Source organism: Anser brachyrhynchus (genome assembly GCF_964034855.1).
Source record: "Anser brachyrhynchus genome assembly, chromosome: 3".
Classification (NCBI taxonomy): domain Eukaryota; kingdom Metazoa; phylum Chordata; class Aves; order Anseriformes; family Anatidae; genus Anser; species Anser brachyrhynchus.
In genome coordinates this window covers 23,301,472-23,327,760 of record NC_137696.1, presented here as the reverse complement: position 1 = coordinate 23,327,760, position 26,289 = coordinate 23,301,472, and the positions used below count along the sequence as shown (strand labels likewise).

The 26,289-nt window shown below is 44.3% G+C and overlaps 2 protein-coding genes across 2 annotated transcripts in view; one reads left to right on the top strand and one right to left on the bottom strand.

Moving 5' to 3' along the window:
- Positions 1-3,927, bottom strand: part of TMEM63A (transmembrane protein 63A) — a 29,355-nt gene extending 25,428 nt beyond the window's left edge. Inside the window, exons 1-3 of the mRNA XM_080587213.1 lie at positions 3,693-3,927; positions 2,755-2,875; positions 1,622-1,818 (exon numbers count right to left, since the gene is read on the bottom strand). Coding sequence (XP_080443339.1) covers positions 1,622-1,807 — 186 coding nt within the window. The 5' untranslated portion in view covers positions 1,808-1,818; positions 2,755-2,875; positions 3,693-3,927. The remainder of the gene's footprint in view (positions 1-1,621; positions 1,819-2,754; positions 2,876-3,692) is intronic.
- Positions 3,928-8,826: 4,899 nt separating this feature from the next.
- LOC308193040 (left-right determination factor 1-like) lies at positions 8,827-24,681 on the top strand. The gene is made up of 5 exons (XM_080587212.1): positions 8,827-8,976; positions 16,458-19,786; positions 20,616-20,859; positions 21,616-21,855; positions 22,022-24,681. Exons 2-5 carry the CDS (start codon positions 19,522-19,524, stop codon positions 22,359-22,361), a joined length of 1,089 nt encoding a protein of 362 aa, XP_080443338.1. The 5' UTR covers positions 8,827-8,976; positions 16,458-19,521; the 3' UTR covers positions 22,362-24,681.
- Positions 24,682-26,289: the final 1,608 nt, after the last annotated feature.

The following is a 26,289-nucleotide window of genomic DNA, read 5'->3' as shown; positions in this document are numbered from 1 at the left end:
AAAAAAATCACTATTTATTTCACAGATGCATAGGATTTTTTTTTAATTTCTTAAAAAGACCTTGCTCTGTATGAAGCAATGATGCAGAACTAACAAAGCCAGTTCCCTAAACATATGTTAACACCTACACTCTCACCTTCTAGCCCCTCCTACATCCCATACCTGTTTGGCTAGAAAGCAGTGCCAGTAACGCAACTTATTTCAAGCTATGCAAGTACTGACTGGCCAGCCAGGATAAATGTCAAGATTACCCAGCTCATTTCCGCATTTCACAATAAATAAAACCTTCTTGTAATAGCTTTCCCCCCAACAGGAAATGCAAATTCAGATCTTTCTCTTTTATCTGTCCATTACACTTCAGGAACCCAGAAATTTCAATGACGACAAATCTACCAGAGTCTCTGAAATTGGTTGAAATTGGCTGATATGTTCTGCGGTTATTAGGAGGAACTGGCAGACAAATGGGTGGACAGTGCAATACATAAACCTCACTTCCTTAGGAAACCAGCCTAGAAAATAATATTCAGAATTACATCAACTGACACTTTTTTAGGGTATTTGCAATAAAAATGTCATAAACATAGGAGGAATATAGGAGTTGCTAAATAAATTGCAGTCCTCAGTACCTGAAAAAGAGAAAAGTCTTCTACACAGCAGCTAACTTTTCCTAATGCCATTTAAGAGGAGAGTACAACAGAAAGGAACTCAAAAGAAGAGACTCAGCATCTTTAAAATACAACCACAGCTCAGAAAATATCCCCCCAAATAGTCCAACAAAATATTATTCAATGTCACTGTGTAACTTTCAGGAACATCCTCTAGTTCATATGGAACTATCAGCTCAGACCTCACAGAGGTAGTTTTAAGTTTCCCCACAGTGGCCTTCTAGAATTCAGGAACTGTGATTCCCTCAGTCTCATTTCATTACCAGAAACCTTACTTATCAGGCCCATTTGCAGGTCTACAGTTCTGTTTTTCTGGTGGCTTAAGACCAGTAAGACCAACCAAACTCATTGAAATAACCACAAATTTTATTGGAGTCTCAGGCCTGCCTTGGAGCCTCCAGACCAGCAGATAGTCTTGTTTCTCCTTTTGTCCAGACTGAGCTGATCAGTACGCTATTTCTTCGACAGCTTCACAAAATCTAATTCAAAAATCTCTGAAGCGACAGATTTTCCATATTGTATCTCTTCTTGTAAAACAATCAAGATGTTTTCCTCTGGATAAACAATTTAGTAGCAGTGTTCCCTTTCTGAAAAAGGTACTCAGGAGTTAAATCCAGAGTAAAGGAAAAAATGATCTTGCCATTAAGACAAAACATAGAAAACTGAGCTACCACTACAAAGCCCACCATGATTCTAAATACAGACCCCATCATACTGCACTCTCTCTACACCTACACATCCAACATACAGTGACATCATCATCCCGCTTACATGTGAGCTTTTACCAATACTTGAAAGCAAACTACCTTGAAGTTCTCAGGACAGCCTTAACACATTTATTATTCTAAAGGTTCTTGGAAACAAATTGCTACCTGATAAAAATTGTGCAGAATTCTATGTCTAACTTTTGAGATGGCCCTAGTATTTTCAATACATGAAATAGAAACTGGTCTTACAACAAAGCAGGTTACATCAAGCAGCAGGACAGTTGGGATTCCACCAAAAGTTACTCCCTGGAGCACCGTGCTGCCCCGGGCTGTGCTGTAGCAGTATGTCTCATTTGTTGAGTTGAAAGGTACACTTCTATTCCAGTAGTAGGCTAGATGAGAATGTCCAAAACCCAGGAACAAAGAAAGGCTCATTTTCTCTCTCCCTTAATAAAAAGAAAAGAGAAACAACCATGTGAGAAGCCTTCCTAATATTTGTGAGACGTACTATCATTATAAGTACAGGAAACACAGGGAGATTCGACAAGGAAACTACTTTGGAAAAGAAGTCACATTTAATAAATCATTCCTCTTCATCTGAGAAATATTTTTGCAGTAACTCAGTTATTCAGTAGACTCAGTTGTTAGCAGTGCCCTAGCAAGAATTCCAGACATCTAACCAACCACAGTCTGTGCAGACATCTGAGCAAGGCTACAGAAGAACACACAAACTCCTCTCTTATCTAACTTACAACACTAAACTACTTTCAGGCTGGATTCTGATTCTAGAAGTAACACAGGGCATTAAATATTCCAACAAACTATAAAAGTTCAAAGATGGCTCCTAGTTGATGAGCATGTGTGATTACACTAGCTTGTGAACTTTGAATCCAAGTGTTTGAATCCAAAACCTTGAGATTATTAACAAATTTGCCACTAATTCCCCAGAAAAAAAATTACTACCCAAATACACATGCTCCTCTTTCTCTGTTCTTGGAATATTTTCCTTTTCAGTTGGAGAGTTTAACTAGGAGAGCAGCACAGTAATTACAATATATCATTACCATGAAAGAACAGAGTATTTCCAATTTTCTGCGAGACATCCATATACCTCATTTTAGTCAACTGACTTGCTCAGATAAATTAGTAACATACAAGATCAGGCAAGATTTAGCTACTGATACAACACTGTTTTTTGGGTTTTGTTTGGTTTTGTTTTTTTCTTAAATCAGTGCAGACAGTTGCCCACTTACTTTGGGACTTTCCACTTCAAACACTTCTTTTCTTGGATCTTATAAACTTCATCGTTCTTATCTACTCGGGACAAAAGCGTGCTTCATGTAGAACACAAATTGACTGATAAATTCATAAAGAAAGCATACCCCAAAAAACTCTATCCTTTGAAATCAAAGATTGTAGGTCCTCATCACAGGTCCAGGAACACTACTTTTGGGATATCATGCCTCTACAAGAAGGGCGCACATGGCAACACTGTTCCAGATGCTGAAAACAAAACAAAAGAAGAATACGATTAAGCTCAAAGTCTCCCTCTAAAGAGCAAAATAATAATAATAATAAAACCACCATGGAGAATACTTTTCCCAGAGCAGAATTTACTAAGTGGTGGACTGCATGACACTGGGAGAGGTAGGGGAAGGATTCTGTCTCGGCTGACAGGTGTGCTGTGAAAAAAACACTTAATTGTGCCATAATTCTGTCCTTGCTTTCTAAGGACTGAAATCTAGCGCTGACAAACGAACAGGTCTTTTTTAACAAACTTCGGAAACTTTTGCCACGCCAGCTACAGAGACTGCGAGTTAAAGTAACACGCTGCATCTCGTCACAGACGGCTTCCAACTCTGCAGGCTTTTGAAGAAGGCAGTCGCTAGGACGAAGGGCGCAGCAACACCTCCCGCAGGGGGAGCTGCGCAGCGGCGAGCACACCCCGCCACCCTGCCGTCCCCTCACTGCGGCAGGGACCCTGCGCCAGCCTGGCAGCCCCAGCGCCGGTTTCCCCGAGCGCCACACGGGGCAAACCCGTGCTCGTGAGGCTCGCAACTGCCGCGAGGAGCCGGCCCCCGTGCTCCTGGCTCGCCTCCCTCCCTCTGCTTTCGGCCGAAGGGGACCCGCGGGGCCACACGCCTCGCCCCGCGACGCCTCTCCCCACAGGACGGCGGCGCCCCCGGGGCTGCCCGGCCCCCCCCGCCCCAAGCCCGGGGCCCCGCCAGCCCCTGCCGGCAGGCAGTAAAAGCCCCGCAGGCGACAGCCCCTTCCCCAGAAGGGCCGGGCTGAGGGCAGCGGCTCGCCCCCTCCCCTCTACCTGCACCGCACCGCTCCCCGCCGCGCCGCCCCGGCCCCGGCTACGAGCCCCAGCAGCAAGTCCCCGGGGCCGCGCATGCGTGCCTCGGGCAGCGGCGGCAGCGGGCGGGGCCGCGCGGGCAACGGGCGGCGGGCGCGTGGCGGCCGGCGGCGGTTGGTGCCCCGCTGCCTGACAGGACGGGGCGGCCTCGCCGCCTGACGGGGGAGCTGCCGCCGCCCGCCTCTTTCCTGTCATGTTTTCCAGACCCTGAGGCGCTGCCCTCAGAGAAGGGGCGCAGCTGCTCGTACCGTCGCGATTCCTCTTCTTCCGTAGTGCTGCAACGAATGTTACGTGGCAGCTGGGAGACGCAGGCACACAGCTGTAGCCAGCAGGGTTTGGTTGGCCACGGGAGTAGCCGCGAGGTGTGCTATGAGCTGTGTTTACTCCCGGACAGAAGGATCAGAAAAAAACATGGAGGAAAAAAAAAAATAGGATATGACAGAATTGCCTTTAAAAGATTAGAAGACAACTTTTCTGCTTATCTAACAGTGCTTAAATATCATCTGTTGTGGCTTACAACAGCTATTTTAGGCATTCATGGCATATCTATGAAAATTTTATACTGGTTCCTAAAGACAAAAATCTCTGCTGAGGCCTAAAACATTTTTTAACTGCTTCACGATATTTAAGTTTTAATGTTAGTGTGAGCTACAGCGCTATGTTTGGGAGGCAACCATTTTGTGCCTCCGTGACAGGGATTTTTGGCCTCTCCAAAAAATGAGATCCCCAAAGAGATTTATTCTTTTTTAATTGCATTATTTTTAGCAGAAAAGGAGGAAGAGAGGTGGGATTTCAAGAGGGACACTGAATTTCACAAATCCCAGTCAGATACAGGGGGTGAGCACACAGGTGCCAGTGAAGCAGGCTGTATGCCGAGATGGGTAGCTCTGAAATAAATTCAGTAATAGTGGTAATATGAATGTTCTGTGAAATATTCAAAGCCTCTTGTCTCAATGCGTCTATAAACACAGAAATAGTGTTTAAATGTTGTACATTGGAGAGGAAAAAAAATTAAAAAAAGGAAGAAAGAACGAACAAACGAAAGAATGAACAAAAGAAAACGAAGGAAGGAAGAAAAAGGAAAAGGAAAAGGAAATGAAAGAAGAAAGAAAGAGAAAAAGAAAGAGAGAAAGAAAGAGAGAGAAAGAAAGAGAAAGAGAAAGAAAAAGAAAAAGAAAAAGAAAAAGAAAAAGAAAGAAAGAGAAAGAAAGAAAGAGAGGAAGGAAGGGAAGGAAGGAAGAAAGAAAGAAAAGAAAGAGAAAGAAAGAAAGAAAGAAAGGAAAGAAAGAAAGAAAGAAAGAAAGAAAGAAAGAAAGAAAGAAAGAAAGAAAGAAAGAAAGAAAAAGAAAGAAAGAAAGGAAGAAAGGAAGAAAGAAAGAAAGGAAGAAAGAAAGAGAAAGAAAGAGAAAGAAAGAAAAAGAGCACCAGACCTAGGGTGTTTAAGTTACTGTGTCTATGATAGGGCTGGGATGAGAATGATTTCCAGCCACCTACAAGGTCACCCTCTACTTTATGGAACTGAATTGCTTCCAGCCAACAGGCTAGAAATGCAGTGCAGCAAGGCCCCACTGTCCGCTGCTTCTCTACCCTTTATTTTAGTGTTCCCTCAACAGTCAGTTGATGCACCTAAATCATCAAGGCACTGGAAGATTCAATCTCATGTTACACTAGTCAAAATCTCAGGCCAGTACTCGGTCATCTTTCAACTTTTATGTTTAAAAGAAATTAGCATCTGAGCTGCCTAAAAGCCAGCATCTCCTCTAGTTGGCAATCCCATTATTGCCTCTCCATCTTCAACTCTGTGTGTATTCAAACTCTGTGTTTTTAGGTCCCTGCATGCAATGCCCACTGTCCTGCTCCCTGCCATTTTATTACTCTGTATGGGAAGAATTGCTTCTCGGTCAAATCCCTGTCTCATTTTTCAGGAATGCCTGTGCAGTTCACAGCAGATGTATATGCGCTGTGTGCCTTCCGCCACTCCGTCCTGCAAAAAGGGAAAAAGTCCCAGTTATATGCAATAACTAAGAGAAATTTTAGGGTAGAATAATTGTAGATAAATGCAGATAATCTGGGATTTTAAATTGGCCATGAACATTTATGTTAGTTAGAAAATGGCACAGAAGTCCTCAACTTAAAGCAGAGTGGCTCGGATTCATGCTGGAATAAAGACGTACATTATTGTTGAATGGTGTTAATGGTTTCTGCTTAAAAACTCATTGTCTTCTACTTAGGGCTAAATTGGTGGGAAAGCTGTTTGGTGTGAGTATATTAGAATAATTATTCTATCCTGGATTTTCTGGTATAACTTTTCATGTAATAATTCAATAATTCTTCAATCAGGAATTAAAAGTGGAATACTTACAACTTTTTTTTTCTTTTTGAAATTAAATCTAACTGACATGGCTATAGCAGACTAGAACTACCATGTAGGTGAAGCCCTAGTGCATGCTTCCAGGCAGCTCTTATACTTTTAGGATGAAAATCCATTTGGTTGATTTTCTCACTGGTTTTCTAAGCTGTTTGTACTTTTTATTCTTGTCTTATTTTCCAGAATTACAGAGGCCTTGCTATGGCTAGACTGTCTTATTCTATGGTGTAAATTAGATGATGTTCAGTGGTCTTGACATCACTGGCTTGACATTCTTGGTTCTGAAGATTTTCGCCCAGCTGCAAAATCATTTTCCCCTCTCTTTCTCACAAGAATAAATCAAGTTTTTGTCTTTTTTTTTTTTCCTCCTCTGTCTAGACAGGCTCTTTAGCTAGGAGGTGTGATTTTGTTTACCTCTAATTTCAGCAGCAGTCACATCTCCCTTCTCTCTACCTCTTGTAAATAGGGGTTTGTTTACCACTGTCTGTTCTTTTGGTGACAAAAGCCACTTACTGTCATTAGTTAGCAAACTTTTAATTACGTTGCTAGAGCAGATGGAATCCAGCCTCAGAGAAGGTCAACAGAATTTAAAGTTCTTCCATCTTTATTGTACTTTGCGTGCTCCATATCCATCTCAACTGCTCTTTAGCACTAAGTTGAACAAGCGTGCGAAGTATTTACACTTATGTGTGGGACTGTTCCCTTACTTGAGTTATACCCTCAGGCAAAGGTACTTTATTAAATGACCTTATGGCTGAAGAACTGGCCTGTCACTTTAGGTTTGATTTATCACAGCAGGACTTCCCTAAATGGGTGAACTTCCAACAAAACATCAATAGTCTCTGGACCGAGTATGAGGTGGCCTGGTGCTTCACCATGTGTGGCAGCTCTTGAAGTGGTTACTTTTGCTGCTCTCTGAAGAAAACCTTCAGCTCAGCTTGCTGTTCCTTACTTATTTGCTTATTCAAATCTATCTTAATGGATTTAATTCAGGTTTCTAGCCTGGCAGCTTATTGTTACCTTTTAATCTTTGCTTTCATCTAGCAGTCTGTTTGCAAATCTCGATATACCAAAGGACTTAGTGTGGGCATTTCTTTTTGAAAGATGTGAGCATTTAAATGTGTGCAATAAAAACAAATAGAAAAATCTAGACAGATAGACAGATTTACATGAACTCTAATCATAATACAAATAAGCAAGCAGCAAGTGCAGATTTAAATTTGTTAATTACACTTGATTTCTCTCTGTCCTTTTTAATTCTTAGTGTTGCTTCTCATTCATAGATAATATTGATTTTCAAGGTAAAACTAGCCTTGCATTAAGGATTGAATGCATTTTTATTAATCAAGAGAACTCATTATTATACAAACCATTTAACCAAATATATCTAGCAACATGTAATAGAAATTTGCCTTATTTTTCTTTTACGTTTTTTACAGATAGGACATGGTACATGAAGCCTTGGTGTTGGTGGTTGAGCACGATATATTTTTCTCATGATCTTTCTCAAGTTATATTTGGATGAAAGCTGGAAGTGTACTGAAATGTACAAATGACTTGAATCTAAAACAGCAATTCTGAAAAGTAAGTGCGAAATGTATGGGGCGGGGAGTAAGCTTATAACAATGTTTTCTGCATTTAAATGTGATTTATTAAACAATGAGGTATTGTTCCTACTTTGTGCTTTGATATCATTGTTTTTATCGTCCTTGTTATGTATAAACAGGAGTCCCTGGGTGTGTTCCTTGTGTTCGGTACTGATACCTCAGCTGTGAACACTGTCAAACCTTGCTGTAGTCCTACCTGGGCCAAGACAGGCCCATGCCTTGCCACGGGGCAATGCATGGAATTCCTCGTCACTCACCGGTGTGAGATTTCAGCGTGAGATTTCAAACCTTTGTTTTGTGGGTAGATGCAGCTGTGGAGAATCTATTGTTGATACATAGAATGTTTAGGTTTATTATTAGGATGTTGAAATGAGACCATTGCTGAAGTGACATATTTTGGTATAAAACTAGGACAAGGAGCCCTGAAACATGGATGACTTCATTGTTTTCTAACTTTACATATTATGTTAATATCTATCCATGCATTAACCTTGTGTATATAGAGTCTGAAAGGAGTTAATGCATAGGTAGTGTAGCACTAACTATAATTAAGGCAGCTCCCTGGGAGAGGGAGGGAGGCAGAGAAACCATCTGTCACATCCTGGTCTCTTCCACTGAAGAGGACAGCACCTGGCCACGTGTTTGGTTTAGGTGAACCAGGAGGCAGGTGTATTTATCACCAGCCTGATAATATCATCGGTGATGATATCACCAACCACTTACAGCTTGTAATGTTTTGCTGTCCCTGGGTGCAATACATGTTAGCTTTAGCAAAACAGTCTAGTGTCCTTGTTTCTATGCTCCACAGCTGTCCTGATCATACAAAACAACTCTTGTTGCAACAGCGCTGGGGTAAGACCTGGATAGACGTTAGCATATTTTCCCTTGAGCAGAAAGCTGGGCAATTGCTTGCACAGGAGCCACAAAATGCTCCAGGAGATCTTGCAGTCTAAACTATTGGAGGGCCAAGACAGGAGGATGTGCTGGAACCTGTATCCCCAAGATGGATTGAAAGTAATTTGTTGTCGATTAACCTCTCAAATCCTGTTTTTAATCAAAATAGATCAGAAGAAGAAAACTAGTTTTCCCATTTTTTTTTCCAAATACTAATCAGTTTGACAACTTGGAGCAAGAATGAACTGGGTGGACTGCTTCATCCACAGTACATCTGCAGAGTCCATGGAGATCCTCAGCTTTCATCCTTCTGAACTGGACTCCAAGGCCGACATCATGGCCCTGTCTAGCTCACTGGCTTGGCTTGCCTTAAAAGGTCAGTATCAAGCACACTGCTTGAACGTTTATAAATGTAATTTACAACATTTTTAAATGTCAAAAGCTTAAGCCTTAATGTAGATGGTTATAATTTAAATAATGACATTTTAAAAATAGGAATATATTTAAATAGAAACCTGGATTAAATATTTTTGAAAGAACATTTAAAATGAGTGGTCTTTATTTTCCTTGGGTGCAAACTCCCCCTTCCAACTCCTGGATTTAAAGATGGGGAAAAAAAAAAAAAAGAAAAAAAAAAAGTCTGAGTGCAGCCTGTGAGGATTTCAAAGAGCTTTGACTTTATTTTCATCTCAGGCTAACTCAAAGCAGATTAGAAGCAGCCAAACTAAGAGTTACGCTTTATAGCATAGTGTAACGCCTGGGAGTTTGCACCAATAATTATCTCTGTGGATTTGTGTGACTCAGCCATTAGGCCCGATTTGTTAATTTCAGAGTTTTGTTTTGCGAAGAGCACAAGAAGTCCCTGTTGCACTTTGCACTGTAGCGGTGGCTTGGCTCCTTTGCACATTGACGCTGCAGCAGGTGAGCACGGGGGGCAATAATGGCAGCTGGATGATACTGGTGAGCCCAAGCAGGGGGTCAGGTGCAAGTGTCTGGTGCAAGTTGGTGACAGAATGCCAAGTACCTTAAGCGGGAAGCTGCGAACAGCTGTCACGGTGGCAAACAGCCACGACCGATGGCACTGTGGCTGTTTCCATGCAGAAAGATCCCGCATCCAGGGCCTGGCTTGGGTAGAGTTTGTGTGGTGTGCAGCGGCATCTAACCAGTTCAGGTGCATGACTGCCACTCAAGGCACACTGCGGGTGTGTTGTGGGTTCTTTGGGGTACCTTATGGCCCCTCCACTTCTAGGGAGACAGAGGAGTTGCCTAAATACAGGACAGTCCTTAGCGTGTCGTCACCTCTTGGACGTACGATCACCATACCCTCTGGCTTTCCCACTCTCATCCCTCCCTATCCATTCTTTCCCTTCCTCTTTCTGTAGTAGTTTATTTCCTCTTCCCATTCATTCTTTCTCACATCTCCTTTTTTGTGATGATTTTATTTCTCCTAATCAATTTATTGTTTTTCCATCTTTCTCCTTTCAAATGTATGCAAAGAATATAAAGGTATTCTCTTGCAACCCTTCCAGCTGTACACGGCACATTTAACATTTTCTTGCGAGTAAGAGTGCTCCTGATCTTGTAAAAATGGAAAGTCATCTTGTCACTGCCTACCGGGCTTAAACACACAGGTAATCTACGGATCAGTGGAGAATTTTCCTCACTGTAAAGACACAGTAACAGCTGACAAGAGTTGTATCACTTGTTTTACTAGTGTATGTACTGTAATTGTTTTAGTCTATTGGTGATTAGAATTTTGTTGATAGAAGCTGTGGTTGGCTGGTACCTTTGAAAATCATGTTATTTATCTTAGGGACTAAATAGGGACTTGAAAATATTGGCCAAAGCAATTTGTTCAAGGTCATTATACTGACTCAGGGACAGAACTGGGAGGAGAGCCCAAATCTCTTCAACTCTCCCTTCCTGTTGACATTCTGCACAGTCCCAGTAAAGCAGATGCTTATATGTGCAGATTATATACCAGATTATAATGGGGTGAGTGATCAGAATTAATTTGGGAGGAGTTAAAAGCAGGTCCTAGTGCAAGACAGGATCCGGGGCAGGAGGAATGTCTGTGCCTTGTGGCAGCAGGGGAGCAGGCTATTCCTGCTTTCACAGAACCTTTGATTTTACACTTTCTGTATTAGTTCCTGGCCACATGCAGTTGTATGGACACAGCTGAGAGGGTAGGTGCAAGCTGGCACTGCGGCACACAGAGCCCCGAGAGGAGCAAACCTGAGGTTTAAGGCCCAAAATGACCAACTGCCCTGAGGAAGGGCAGGCCAGGTTGATCGTAGTTCCTTTGTGCCGTAGTTCGTTTTCGCCATAGTTCCTGTAATGATTAGAAGGATTTTGTATGTCAGTATAAGACCTTGAACTTATTATTCAAATTATCATAGTGAGAATATTTCTCTGAGGACATGAAATATTGTTAAGAAATCAGTTCTTATCCACTTTTCTTAGGAAACAAGACAACTGTGTTCTGTAACTGTTGTGGTTTCTGGACAAGTTGCAAAGGCAAGCCAAGGCAATAACATATTTTTATGTTCCATTATGCATCTGAGCCTTTGCTTATTAAGGACAGCATACATTTAAGAGTTGTCCAGCCTGGGAACACAGTGAAGTCCAGAGGTAAGCTTTCGTATCACAAGGGACTGAGAACAAGCAATGCAATCTCTATGGTGTCTGGGGAGCCAGTCTTCCAAATCTGCTGCACTGGTGTCTGGGGAGCCAGTCTTCCAAATCTGCTGCACAGCATGATTTTCAAATTCCCTGCGCTGGACTTGCAGAACCTGAACTTTATTGAAAACACCATTTTCTTCTAGTCTGTTGTTGAGGTGTTCTAACTGATCTGGTCAAACTGAGTAAGTACTTCCAATGAATTCCAAGTTACCTATGTCTCTGCTCTGCTTGTAGTACTTTATTTCTAGTTTTGCTGTCACAGAGGTAAAATATCCTTTTCTCTCTTTTAGAATCAAAGCAGAGAAGAGGGACAATCACCCCAGTTTTGCACAAATCAATGAAAGATGGGCTTTGAGTTCCTTTTTATGCCTTTGAAAATCTTTTCCGCACACGTGATTTGCTGGAAGACTCTGGGTTCTATACTGGTGACTGCTGAAACTAACAGCCATGCTGCATAAATAGCGCAAATTTTAGTCACCATGTCTTTACTATGTTATTCAGCCTGGAAAGCTTACAGATATGAGGTTTGAGTGTGTGGCATTTCCTGCAAAATCTTGTGTTGAATCTAAAATTAAGGTTCAGAAATGCATTTGATTGCTATGTGTAAATGTTGGCCATACCTGGATTAATGCATTTAAGAAAGCAAATGGTTAGGTAAGAAAAAAACAAAAACCTGAAGTTTGTGTTTCACGCTTCAAGTGATCTGGCCAAGTGTGGCTAGATTCCCTTTTAAAATCAAATGAACACAATGCATCTCCCAGGGTCCTGTAGTATAAATGCTAAAAGGATTAAAACTAGTCAGGTCACACAACTTTATTTTACTCTTCACAAGGGCCACGTTAAATCCAAGACTTTATACCCTTTGTTTACATAGATATGGGTACATGGCAGGAAATTACATAATTTAACCTCTGACATGAAGTAAAATACCCCTTTGTGTTCTGTTTTGGAATCAAATACACAAAGAACTGTGTTTTCTCCAGTTCTTTCATACTGAAGTCATTTTTATTAAAAAGTAATAACATACAGAAAATAGTTTAAAAAAACACTATAACAATAATAAGTACTTAAGTGAAAACAGCTTTATAGTAACTGCTTGAGTAGAGGCATTTGACCTGCACGCCCTCCTTTCAGAACATTGCAGCACTGTTTGAAGGCAAAAGAAAATTAGGGGGCTATTTTAATATTAGTTATTATGTGATTCTCAAAGATGTACCGAGGTACACAGTCTAGACAGAAGGGTAAAATGAGTTAACGTTAACCACTTGAAATTTTTTAACAGATATAAAATCTTTTAAAATGCATTTAGAATAAATACTATATAGTCCTTTGAGGCCATTCTCAGAAGAGATGGCAGAACACTGAAGAGAAAGAAACAGTGCTGTATGATGCAAAGTTTGCAGCAAATAAAGTCTGTCTCTTTCTGTTTTAAAGGAATTAATGTTAAGGATCAAGATGAGGGATTACAGTCTGATCCCTATCATCATTTTTAGATTGTTTTGTCCTTCTTGAATCTCCTGACTCTACCAAAAATCTCTCATACTTCCCACCAGCTCACCCAGGTCTGGTGGTGCTGCTGGACCCATTCTGAATTCCACTTTATCGTCCTTTTGATCACAGAGCTAATGCGCTGTAAACATCAAGGAAAAAAGCCATCTGCAAGTGATTATTTTGAAACTGAATCCATCTAGGTTCCACAGTGTAAAACCTGCTGAGTGCAATAGCCCCAACATTGCTTCAGCAGCAGATGTTAGAGACAGAAAACAAATCTACAAGTAGTTTAGCTCAATTTCTTGCTGTTGGAGATATCTTTTTTTTTTTTTGGCAATATACTTGCTAAGGCACTGTCCAAGTTAATGTTAATTTAAGTCATTAACAAGTTAATGTTAATTTAACATTAAATTGGACGGTGCCTTAGCAAATATGTATTTCACTGAGCAAGTATGTATTTTACTGAGGACTAACGGAAGGAAGCCTTTGAGCAGTTACTCCACAATTTATCGGATGTACCAAATGAGTGAAGTCTAAAGTATTTATCAGTTCAATTTGTCTTCTCTGTGAGTACTGTGGTCTAATTGTGTCTTCTACAGTCTTGTACTGGTTTTTATGGTTTTCCATGCAGGGAATAGCCTTTTTCTTTTTTGCACTAAACTAACAAATGACTATTTTGCACGACCACTCACAGTACATAGTGGAAGAGGTTCATTTTAGATCTCACTCCTCTTGGCCTTTCATGTTAATTTTTGGCCTACAGAGAAAAAAAACATCCTCCAGCAAAGTTAGTAACGCAAATTATTCAATTTTCATTAACATGTAGTTCATAATATTTCTGCTTTTACAGCTTCTCCTGGTAATAAAGTATGGCTTCTGGAACACAGCGTTACTCTTTCTCTGAGTGGGGAAAAAGTTATTAGTTTTCTCTTCACAGCACAAGAGGGAAAAGCATTTAGTGAAGCGAAAGTTATAAGAGTAAAAATTAACTAAAGGAAATACAATCCATAATGAAGCCAGGCTACTCACTGCCACAGATGCAACATGAATAGTATTCCAAGTCTGTGAGTGTGACAGGAAAACACGTGTGTTTCTAACGAACTGGAAGGCCGCTTGCTACAAGACTTGGCACAGGACTACAAGGAATGCAGAACATGCATCAGGACGTGAATGCTCCCTGTGCTGGGTCTCACCAGGAGCACTTGGCTGTATGGGAGTGAAGCGGGTCGTACAGGCGAGGGTGTTCTTAAGGCAGCCGTATGAGCAGCAGGCTAGCACAGCTCTCCTCCCTCTCAGAGCTTCTCCATCACTACCCAGCCCAGAGGTGGATTCTCACTTGCATCACCAAGTCAGCAAAAACATACTCTTAAAAACAGGTGACCAGCTTTGACAGTGTAAACACACAACTCTAAGGAGGGAAAGAAGAAAAAAAGAAAAAAAAAGAAAACAGCATTTTAACTCAGCAAATAAATGTTTTTTATTAGAAAATTAAGTGGTGCTCCTACAAAATACAGCTATTTCTCAGCTTTTGGGACATTCCTCAATAATATATATGGTGGTGTAAAGCAAACAAATTATGGACATATGCTTATTTATCTAATTCAACAGTATTTGCTAAATGCCAGTGTTTTTCCCAGTAGCTTTTTTTTGTAGCTGTCATAGAGTGGTCACAAATCCTGCTGCCCCAGCTACAAACAAAGCATAGATGAGGGCAGCGGGGAGGAGACTGCTGAAGGGACAGAAAAAGCTGTATTTAAACAGTTGTGTTGGCTTTTCTGTAGGGAAAAAAAAAAAAAAAGATAATTCTCAGAGAGCTCTTTTCTGCCAGAACACTGGCACTTTGCAAACGCTGCCAACACAAACCCTGAGAGCAAGCCAGCTGATACCAGCTGAGCAAGGGCATGGTGGGACTTCTTTGGGCATTTTATCCATTCCTCTTCTAACAGATGTCCTTTTGTCTGGGCCATTTGAGCAGATCAAGCCTGTAAGTAAAAGCAGAAGGCTGCTTAAGGAAGGTGTGTTGCGAGTCAGTGCAATCGAAGTCATATATCACCGAAGTTACAGGAATTTATAACTGAACTCAAGATAAGAACCAGGTTTGCAACCTGTCTCAAATGAAATGGGGCATTTACTATATTGGATACGTTGTGAGATAAATGCACTCCCGGCATAAGGGAACATCATACCCGTTATTGTCTGGGGCTTCACCACCATCACTTGTGAGAGGGAACCCAACGGAGCATTGCAAGGCATTTTGATTGGAGATAGCCAATGCACCCTGGCCTAGGCTGGTGATAAGGAAAAGCTTTTCTTCCCCATGAGCAGACTCACGTCCTCACCTAGATGCAATGAACTGGATGATTTCTGTATAGCTCAAGCAAATGATGCACCGCAAAACTCACCATGGAAACTGGCAGAGCAAATGCTGGGCACCAAGGCTGTGGTTGCTGTGTCTTTGCTGTGAGATCTGGGTGCCGTCAGGTCAGAGTAACCATGGCTCAGGTCAGCCGTCGGACTCTACGTTGTGTTTCCCAGAGTTGTGTTAGAGCTTGCAATGCTGCCATAACTGCCTATTTTATGATTTTATGCTCCCTAGGGGCAGGGTGGCTGGGGACACATGGAATTGCAGGGTAAGTCAAACGACACCTGATCTAGCACAAAGCCTTTTGGCACAAAAATTAACATGGATGAATTTTTAGAAGAAATCAGAATCTGAAAAGTGAGTTCAGTGCAGATCAACCCTCTGCTCTGAGCAGCTGTGCAGTTTTCAGTCTGGCACTGGAAGCCAGATAAAAGCTGTATGTCTGGTGCTATCAGGCCATATCACAGAATAACAGAATGGCTGACGTTGGGAAGGGAACCTCTAAAGGTCATCGGGTCCACCACCACCACTCCCCAAGCAAGGACACCTAGAGCAGGTTGCCCAGGACCACATCCAGAGACTCCACAAACTCTCTGGCGCTGTAAGGTCTCCCTGGAGCCTTCTCTTCTCCAAGCTGAACAACCCCAACCCCCTCCGCCTGTTTGTGTAGGAGAGGTGCTCCAGCTCCTTGATCATCTTGGTGGCCCTCCTCTGGACTCCTTCTAATACTTCCACGTCCTTCTTGAGCTGAGGGCCCCGTGCCTGGTGTCAGGACCAGCATGTCCTGGTGCCTGGGGTTGTTCCTCCCCAGGTGCAGGACTCTGCAGTTCTCCTTGTTAAACAATCTTAGGAAATTTTTCTGTGCCAGATTTTGCACAGCAGGATGATGCTGTGGGGAGCGCTCATGCAGACTCCAGTGAGCCGTACTGGCCCTGGGTGCTGTTCCCCTAGCTCTTTGCACTGTGCAAGCTATCCCTGCCCTAATGAAAGAGCAGCTATCCCTAGAAGCAGTAGAAGGAAAGCCACTACTCTGGGAAGACAGTTCACCAGTATCTTTCAGCAGATATATGCCATTTTCAAGAAACAAGTATTACACAGGTCAGAGAATTTCTAGACCAGGCCGGTGGTTGGTGGTGTTTGGATTTAAAGTGGCAGATAAATAAGATAATGACCCTCTGGCCTGCTCACTCCCTTTTTGCAGTAGAGGAATTTCTCAAATTTCTCACAGGTCTTGCTTCTGAGGAAGAAAAGAAAATGATTTAGGGCTTACCACTTTTTTTTTTCTTTTTTTTTTTTTTTTCTTTTTCCATTTTTGAGAACAGGAACCAGTATTTGCCAATCTAAGGAATAGCTGGCTCGTGACCCACAGCAACTTGCTGACCCAGCTGAAAGCAAATCCTCCAAACAAGAAGCTGCAGTTCCCATCTGGGTTGTTGAGCAGATCTTGTGCAGAAGGGCTGCAGCTGTCCTACGATGACCAAACCGTCCGCAACCTGTGCTGTCCTGAAGCCACGCAGATGGGAACAAGGCATCCACTGCCCTTCTCTCCTTGCATAAAGGCAACATCAAAACGCAGGGCTGCCTCCCTGGCGGGGGATGCATTGCCATCCCACAGCTGTGCTTGCACCGAGAGGGACTTCTGAATAAGAGTCAGAAACAGAACCTCTACTTGAATTCTTCTTTAATTTGGCAAGTTCACACCTGCATCTTAACACTTTTATTTTTATTTCTGTACTTCTAGACTCAAAAGACACAGACTTTGTGTGGAAAAAAAAATCAAAACAAACAAACAAAAAAGAGCAAAATCAGTAAATCAGTGTAGAGATGTATTCACATCTCTATATAAAAAGCCTGTTGGACTAATCAGGGCATTTCTTGGAGCACAAAAAAACTGTGGCCTTTCACATCACCCAAGCAAAGGCCATTCTAATATGGGCCCAGCTGTAATACAAAATAATTACGCCCATGCAAATTCAAATCTTGAAAAATTAAGTATTCAGATCCTCACTGGCACACTGAAAATGTGTTTGAAACATTCCTGTGTCCCAGGATAATGGCTATGTAATTATGCTAAGCCTTTCACACTTTCTCTTTTAAGCCATTAGATTTATTTACCAAAATCATTGCATAGATATGCCCAGTTTGAAACTAAATTTAAAGCTTAAGTATAGAGGTTCTCCCTTCAACAGGTCCTGGCTTTCGTTAAAACTAAGTTCCTGGGACTTGGTGCCCTACAGCCCCTGTAAATACTCTGATTCCTTGAATGCACCGTGGAGATTCTAATACACATTACACAAATAGAGCTACTATAAAATTCCTGACTTTTCTTGTTTGCATGGCAAAGGGAGAATGGCAAATCCACCAATTGGACCGGATAATCACTCTCCTGTGAAAAGTCTGCAATCCACATCCTCTGTTTGCTTCTTAGCTGAGCTTCAACTATTTGCTCAAAAAAATTTATTTTATGTGTGAAGTCCATAAATCACCATCCAATAAACATTAGACAGGGAAGAGATTTCATCCTGGCAGTTCAGACATCAGCCACAGGAGAAGTCACATCCAGATCCAGAAATAAAGACTAATTGGACAGAGGTTTGCAGGATTAGGTCTTATGACATGTTTTAAGAGAGACCGCTACGAATGCATGAACTGTAATTTTTTCCAGGTGACGACTCTCACAACATCAACGTGTACCAGCATAACGGTGTGCCAGTCGGTGACGTGCCACGTAGCTGGAGATGCAGCCGGAGGGGGCAGCAGGGCAGGCAGGGCCTTCCTCAGGGGCTAAGAGAGTCACAGAGATGTCAGCAAAATAAACCTCCCCCCTCTTATTTGCAAGAGAAGAAGTTTCTGTCCCGACTTAGAGCTGATGGTCAAATGAAGTGGGTAATTTTCACTGCTTTTAGTGCCCTGGGAATTAATATCACAGAAAATAATAATTTGTTCTTAGAAAGATGCTACGCAAAGAATTAAAGCAGACACTGCCCTGGGCCATGCACAACCGATGCATTTATAGTCTATATCATGTTTCCACTTCCACCTTAAAATTCAATTCAACTCAAGAAGGTGCCCCTTTAGCATCTAGTGGAGACTTCATCGTATTTAAGGAGGCAATTTTCTTTAAGAGGCTCCAAAGGCAAAACAGTCTAACCAGAGGTGGTTGGCCAGGCTCTCTCAGCAGGCTCTGTTCCTTTCCTCCATGCCCCAAGCAGGCTGCCTCGGCTCACACTTGCTCGAAGGAGAGGTGAACTACTCCAGGGCGCTTTTGTATGAGTTCAGCTTGTTTCTGCTGGAGAGGATGAGAATCTGCCCCTAATGCTGTGCTCCTTAAGACTTCCATCGATCAGGTTCTGCTTTTTCAATTCCCTTCTCCTGGGATTGGTTTCAAAAATTGATTCCTTCACTTTATGTCAGCAAAGGCCACGGAAGAGGAGGATGTGAGCTTCAAGTTTAAAGACTGACTTCAAGGAGAACAAACAGCCCCCGCAATCCAGCCTCCACTTCAGCTTTGCTCTCTAGAGACAGCTCTGCATTGTGGTTACTGATACCACTCACACACCAACAGCTGTTACCTGTGTTCTGGAGAAGCAGACTGGTGTCTCACGTTCACTGAGGGATTATCTGCTTGTATATAAAGCCATCTTCTCTTAAGCACACATATTATTAAGCACTCAGGAATCCATAAAGAGTGATGGAACATTTTTCCAAAACGCCAGCCCTGTAGGTCTTCCACCTCCTGTGATTCAGAGACGGTGTAAAAGACCATAAACCATTCAACCACCATGACTCAATGCTGCGATTCATATGCTTGATACATATACTCAGAGATCAAAGTGGTACCTACCCTCCACCCCCAAAAAAAATAAATTATTTTTGTAATGTCTGCCATAAAGATGGACATTCAGCTGTAGCTTTATTCTCCTGACTGATATTGGCCATTTCAGGTAACAAGTCTCCTAGGGTAAAGATCGAGGCTTCCTTTAAGAGTCGTATGGTGCAGTACGGACAGCAACGCAGTCCGCAGATGTATTTTCTGTCTGACCTAGACCGAACAGGAGACTCTGCTTGCTCAGGGGATTTGGGGGCAAAACTTTGCAGGGAGTTAAAAAAGCAGGGAAATTTCTTCCCAGTGAAGGAATCTGGTAGCTCCCCTAAACCTTCTTCTGTCAGCTTGGCGGTACACGAAGGTGTTAAACTGGCATGTGTCTATCAAGGGGCGGGGGGGTGATCCTTTCAAGTCCTCTGCTTCATCCCCACTTGTGGAATTTGTTGTGCCAGTGGGACGAGGCTGGCTATAAAACCTCTGTCCTGCTCCAGCAGCCTGCGAGCACTCCACAGCCCCGGTGACATCCCTGTTCTTCCCTGCGGGGCCGCTGCCAGAGGAGGATGGAGGCGAGCTTTGCCCAGATGCTCTGCACGCTCTGCCTGGCCACCACAGTCTGTGCCTTCACCCAGGAAGAGTTCAAGGAGGTGCTGCTGAAGCAGCTGGGGCTCTCCGAGGTCCCTAAGCTTCATAAGAGAGACCTGGTGGACCTGGTCATCCCAGAGCACGTGAGGAACAAGTATATCTCCATGCTGAAGCGCCACAGGGTGAAGCGCCGCGCCTCGCCGAGCCTGGGCACCATCCTCAGGGGAATCCCTGGCAATGCAGGTAATGTCCCTGCACGGGGGCAAACCCACGGGGGGGGTGAGGTTGGGGTCTGCCTTTGAAGAGGAGTAGGGTGGAAAGCATATGTGTAGCAGCAGAGTAAAGATTAACACGTGTCAGTGGCTCCTCACAGCTGGAGAGGGGACCCCACAGTCCTGGCAAAGGGCAGACCGCTGCTGGCATGTGAGAGAAAAGTCCTAGTGCTCAGGAAGCATTTGGGGCAGATGAAAAAATAAATAAATAAACAAATAAATTGTTAGTGGAAAGTGCAAACCTTGCAGTTTTTTAGTCAAAGCTCCAGAAAGTCCTCTTCTCGTTCTTGTAGGAAACAGGTGTGGTATGTCTTTTGAGGATATTTCACTCACCCTGGTCCTTTTATTTTGCTTGGGAAAATTATCCACAAGGAAATCTGCTGTGCAGACACAACAGGCTGTGCAAGGACACTTCAAGCTCGCTTTACTTTCAAAAGACACGCATAGCATCCTGGGCAGCAAAGGAAGACACTTTTTCATTGCAATTTGTGCAGTTTGCTGCTTTCACACATGCTGCTGGCACAAAGGGATGCACACCTTTGGGTGTTTGCTCCATTAGGGGTGAATTATATAGATTTCTTTCCATCGTTGCCAAGTTGCAGAGGCTTAGACCTAGAAGAAGAATTAGGGCATTTGCAAGACATTGACTCAGGTATACATTAGAAAAGGTGTGTTTAGTGGCTGTCTGCCACAAGGGATCATTTTGGGAGCATGCAAGGAGTGTGTTGTGATGATAATTGTGGATGAGGTACAGAGGGTGGCAATGACAGACTGTCTTTTTTTGTCCAAAATGTGTGCAGACGTTGGGGGAGACGTCCTCTATCCTGACCCCACACGCCAGAACCTCGTCTTTGACATGGAGGGGAGAATACCGATAAACAGTGAGGTGACAATGGCCGAGCTGAAACTTTTCAAGAAGCCCTTGGACAGGGCAAACCTACCTGCTAAGCAGTCTCACAGGCCTGTCTCCAACGCCAGAGTCAGTGTCTACTGGGTGCAACGGCAGCGTGATGGTACCAACAGGACCTCCCTGATCGACTCCCGGTAGGTTATGGGGTGTCAGTCCCCTGGGAAGGGGACAGGTGCCACCGGGTGTGCCTCTGTCCGGCGTGGGTACATCTGTAGAACTGGGCTGTGTGGCCTCTAAGGCCAGAACAAGCTGATAAGAGCAGGTATAAGGTTAAGCCTGCAATATGCGATGATGCATTAAAGCGAAGCATTTCTGTGTCAGATGATGGTCTTCCCCTCTGACAGTCTCCATCTGACTTGCTTACCTCTCAATCTAACTCACAGGGGTTACTGGCTGCTGATAGTCTTTCCATTGGCCACTTCATTAGCTGCTTTCAATATGTAAATTATGCAAAAAGCATCTGTTTCTGCAGTCTAAAGCTTTTGAAAGCTTTACAACCCTTGAAGGCAGAATTAGACATCAAACCAACTTTTTGGGTGGGCAGGGACTTGTGGCCCTAATACAGCTAGGACAGGTGCAGGTGGGAGTAGTTAAGTTTAGCAGGCTGCTGTCATGAGCACTGATGCTGCATATAGCCCTGCACTGCATGAATGAATACCCTGGAACAGGTACACACAAGGGTTTTTGTTTTTCCCTTTGGTGTCTGCTAGACTTGCATGCTTTGTGTGCTTCTTTCAGTTAGTTAATTGCTGTGGGTGCTTGCCCAGAGGTGCTCAGCAAGTTATCGTGCAACTGAGGCACATGACAACGCACAGGGAGCAAATTACTTGGTGGCAACAACAGCACCATGAGCCCAGGCTTTATCTGACCAGCTTTTCTCTGACGGGCAGGCTGGTTCCAGTGCGAGAGTCGGGCTGGAAGAACTTTGACGTGACACAGGCTGTGCATTACTGGCTGCGAAACAAGAGGCAGGAGCCCATGGTCCTGCAGGTCTGGATTGAGGGGGAGCGAGTAGGCAGTTATGCCTCGGAGGTGGCCAAAGCGGTGCGCTTCACCTCGCAGGACCCCAGGGACAAAGCCATGGGCAAGCCCGAGCTGGTGGTTTATACCCTCGACTTGGAAGACTATGGGTGAGTATGAAACCAAAATCTGTGCAACCTTGACCCTGAGTTACCGTTCTCACTTTGTTGCCTGACTTTTCAAAGCAAACCTGAGCATGGTCCAAGCATCGTGACTCAGGGCCAGCCTCTGCCATCAGCCTTCCTGATTTCCTGTTGTTTCTTGCTTCACACACAGGGGCCCCGGGGACTGCAAGGATGGCGTGGTGACGGGGAAGTCCACCTGCTGCCGTCAGAAGCACTACATCAGCTTCCGTGAGCTCTCCTGGACACAGTACTGGGTCATTGAGCCAGCTGGGTACCAGGCTTACCGGTGCCAGGGGGGCTGCCTGCAGCCTCCCAGGTCCCTGCAGCACTTGGGGGCTGGGGAGCGTGCCTGCGCTGTGGCCGAGACCTCCTCGCTCCCCGTCATGTACCTGGTCAGGAGGGGCAACCGCACCGAGATCGAGGCAGCTGAGTTTCCCAACATGATCATCGAGAAGTGCAGCTGCATGGCAAATGGTGTGGCACTGGTGTGAGGGGCAGATGGATGGACAGGACTTGTGACACCAGTGGGCTCAGAGGAGCATCCATCCTCACCCAAACCTGTGTGACTTACACCTTGCTGGATTCGGTGGAGCTGCTTCCAGGTTATTTCAGTCCCTACCCTGGGGTATTGCACACAGCTGCAGGCAAAAGGCAAGGACAATGATCATTGTCAGGTGCAGAAGTCACACCTGGGTTTGACTCTCAGTTCCTCACCTCCCAGTGCTTTGTAAGTTTTGGTCCTTGTCTGTCCAAGTCATGTTTATTGTGGATTGCAGAGCAGAAGCACTTACATGTATATATTGTATACACACATGTATACACATGTATCACACACATACATATATGTAGTATACAAACAGGTATTGTATACATGCATATTGTATATATACATATTGTCTACATACATACATATAAGTACATAGAATATTGTCCAGAGCTCAAAGGAATTTATATATATGTGCGTATGTATTGTATGTATGTATACTTATATATAAATGTACATATGATATTGTCCGGAACTCAAAGGGTAATATTTTTCATCCCTGTACCTAGGGCTTGGCACAGTTTTAGGCAGAATTTAGAGTCCTGATGTCAATAGGCATGTTACAAACCATGACTATGATTTGCTTGCACAAGTAGCAGTTTGTAGAATCAGGCCCATATTTTTCTGATTGTGTATTACAGTTTATTCAATTAAGGGCTATTTTTTCTAGTCTTAATTGCTTTCAACAACAAGGAAACAATAAAATATAATTATTAAAATATCCATGTGTTTGCTTATAGTTATTCCTAGGTGTGAAAGCAGAGGGAAAAAATCAGTGATATTTCTGAACATATCCCAGTGTCCAGCTCGTACAAACATGCACCCAGTAACAGCCCGCTTACGTGTGTGTCTCTGCCTGCTCATGATAAGATTATCTGCTCGTGCAGGCAGGCACAGGGCTGAGTGGTGTGGAGGACACACCACCGCCACTCCTCCCTGTGCTTCTGCAGGGTATAAGCTAGTACCTTTACAAGGAGAAATTCCAGAAACTCATCTGAGAGGCAAGCGATGCCGCTCTCTGTGTGAGCTGCAGCAGTGCACCGTCAGGGTGGGCAGGCAGCAAGGCAAGTATATAGTCCTATAACTATAGCCCTGGATGAAACAGGCTGCCTCCTTCCTCTCCTGTGCCCTGGTGAAGTGCATTAGCCCCGGCCCTTCCTCACGGGCATCTCAGTAGCACATCTCCCAGAGAAAGGCGGTGATAATGTGGCATAATCCTTTTTTTTGAACTGTATATAACACAGAATCACAGAATATCCCAAGTTGGAAGGGACCCACAAGGATCATTGAGTCCAACTCCTGGCTCCACACAGGACCACCCCAAAATTAAACCATGTGTCTGAAAGCATTATCCAAATGCTTCTTGAACTCTGCTGGGTTTGGTGCTGTGACCACTTCCCTTAGGAGCCTCTTCTAGTCCCTGACCACCCCCTTGGTGAAGAACCTTTTCCTAATATCCAACCTGAGCCTCTGCTGACACAGCTCCATGCTGACCCTGGGTTCACCAGAGAGAAGCGATCAGCACCTACCTCTCCGCTCCCTGTTGTGAGGAAGCTGTAGGCTGTGATGAGGCCACCTCTGCCTCTTCTTTAGGCTGAACAAACCAAGGTGCTGGCTGAGCCCACTGCTGGTGGGAGGACTCCTATGTGCGTTTGTGTGGCTGGGCAGGGAGCCCAGGGGCCACAGACAAGGTGAACCTTGCCCCAGGAGGTTGTGGAGTCTCCTTCCTTGGAGATGTTCATATTCAAAAGCGTGTTCCCAGGCAACCTGCTCTGGGTGTCCCTGCTTGAGCAGGAGGGTTAGACAACGTGGCCCCCGGAGGTGGCTTCCCACCTCAACGCCCTGTGATTCTGTGGGGATTGGGGCCTGCTGGACTCAGCAGCAGCATCGGGCTGTCCATCACTGAGGCTGAGGTATCAGGCGCCCCTGCCACCCTGCGCGAGGCCAGCTCTGAGGTCACCTAGCCTCACAGGCCTTCCCCTTGGCCTGCAGATGGGCTGGCACCTTTCACTTCTGTAAACACTCCTAACAAAACAAACAAACAAGAGCTTAGAGGGGAGTAAAAATGGCAGGAGCACGGACTCACCAGTGCCAGCACCGGGCACAGAGCACCAAGGGTGACTTGGATCAGAATTGGATGAGCCAGATTGATCTCAGCCACTTTCTTCTCATGGTTATAGGGTGTCCGTCTTCGTGAACATTCAGACCTGGCTCCTCCCCACCCTGTGATACCTTGTGCATGCTGTCTTGCTGCGTTTATGTCTGTACAAGCTGTAACAGATACAAAGTCTGTCAAGCTGTCACATTATTCCTCCTGCCTGAGTAGCAGCACAGACTGAGGAGACAAAACACCTTATGTACATGGTGACAGTTTGTTTCATTAACATAAGGGAAGGGAAGGGAAGGGAAGGGAAGGGAAGGGAAGGGAAGGGAAGGGAAGGGAAGGGAAGGGAAGGGAAGGGAAGGGAAGGGAAGGGAAGGGAAGGGAAGGGAAGGGAAGGGAAGGGAAGGGAAGGGAAGGGAAGGGAAGGGAAGGGAAGGGAAGGGAAGGGAAGGGAAGGGAAGGGAAGGGAAGGGAAGGGAAGGGAAGGGAAGGGAAGGGAAGGGAAGGGAAGGGAAGGGAAGGGAAGGGAAGGGAAGGGAAGGGAAGGGAAGGGAAGGGAAGGGAAGGGAAGGGAAGGGAAGGGAAGGGAAGGGAAGGGAAGGGAAGGGCTATCGATCTTGTGAAAGCTTTTCTTATGAAGCAGACTTGGGCAGGACAGCAGCACATTCCTATGGCAGGGACTTTCTCCATTACCGTTACGTTTCGGAGAGATAACCGAGGTTTCAAGCCATACTAAACATCCCTGCTAGCTGAGTCAAATTGCCCTGGCTAATCCTTCCACGTTTTCATTCAAAGGCTGCCCTCCCATTTTCTTTTAAAATCTATGATAAGCTGCAGCTTCGCCCTTCTGGTGAGACCTCATTTCCTCTCCATCTCTTTTTTTTTTTCCCTTTGCGTTTCACAAACTCCTACAAAGAGTGTCTGACACTTGGCCTTTCAGGGCAGCCTCCTAATTGCTGGGGTAAGTAGAAAGTCAAATTCCCAATCCACATCCCAACAGAGGTGATAACCAGGGCAGCTCCTCTAGCTTGGCTGGGAACAGCTGGAGTCTGGGAAAAGGGGACCCAAGGCAAACAAACAGGGGAAGTGATGGGTTTTCAGGCTACCGTGTGATCCCTCAGAACTCTGGTATTTTTAAGGAGCCATCCAACAGTCTCAGCATCTCCTGGTTTTTGCATTAACTTAATGTGAAGTTAACTCCAGTGCAAAGATGGGCAGCCAGGATCTGAATGCCTCTTTCCATTCCTCCAGCAGGTGCAGCAGAAGAGCAGTGTGCCCACCGCCAGCACTTTTCTGCTGGGCTGCTTGGACCTGCACACAGCCACAAACAGGGTCTGCACCCCAGGGCCTCTCCCCTGACACAGGCAGCAGCCATGGTTGTGCTCCGCAGCACAAACATCACATTTCATGTTAAAGGTACTCCTGATTTTTATTTGCCTGCTTTTTTCCTCCTTCTGATTCTCTCAGTGATCATATATCTGCCCTTTTGAAAGTTCAGGTATGCATATTCCCTTTAAAAGTGTGTGTTTGCTGAAAATTAATACACTCAGGTCGTAATTGCTGTTTCTAAGGGAGCAGCCAACTTCCCACCCTGTGGCTAGTGACTGTCATCCTTAGGAGGTCTCAGATAATTACCTTATGCTGAATACAGCATCACACAGTGCACGTGACCTCATATATAACCACCAGAAATCCAGCGATGTTTTCAGTGAGTTGTCGAACACTTGCAGCAGACGTTTCACAAGTCAGCTGGTGCCTTATAAACACTGCT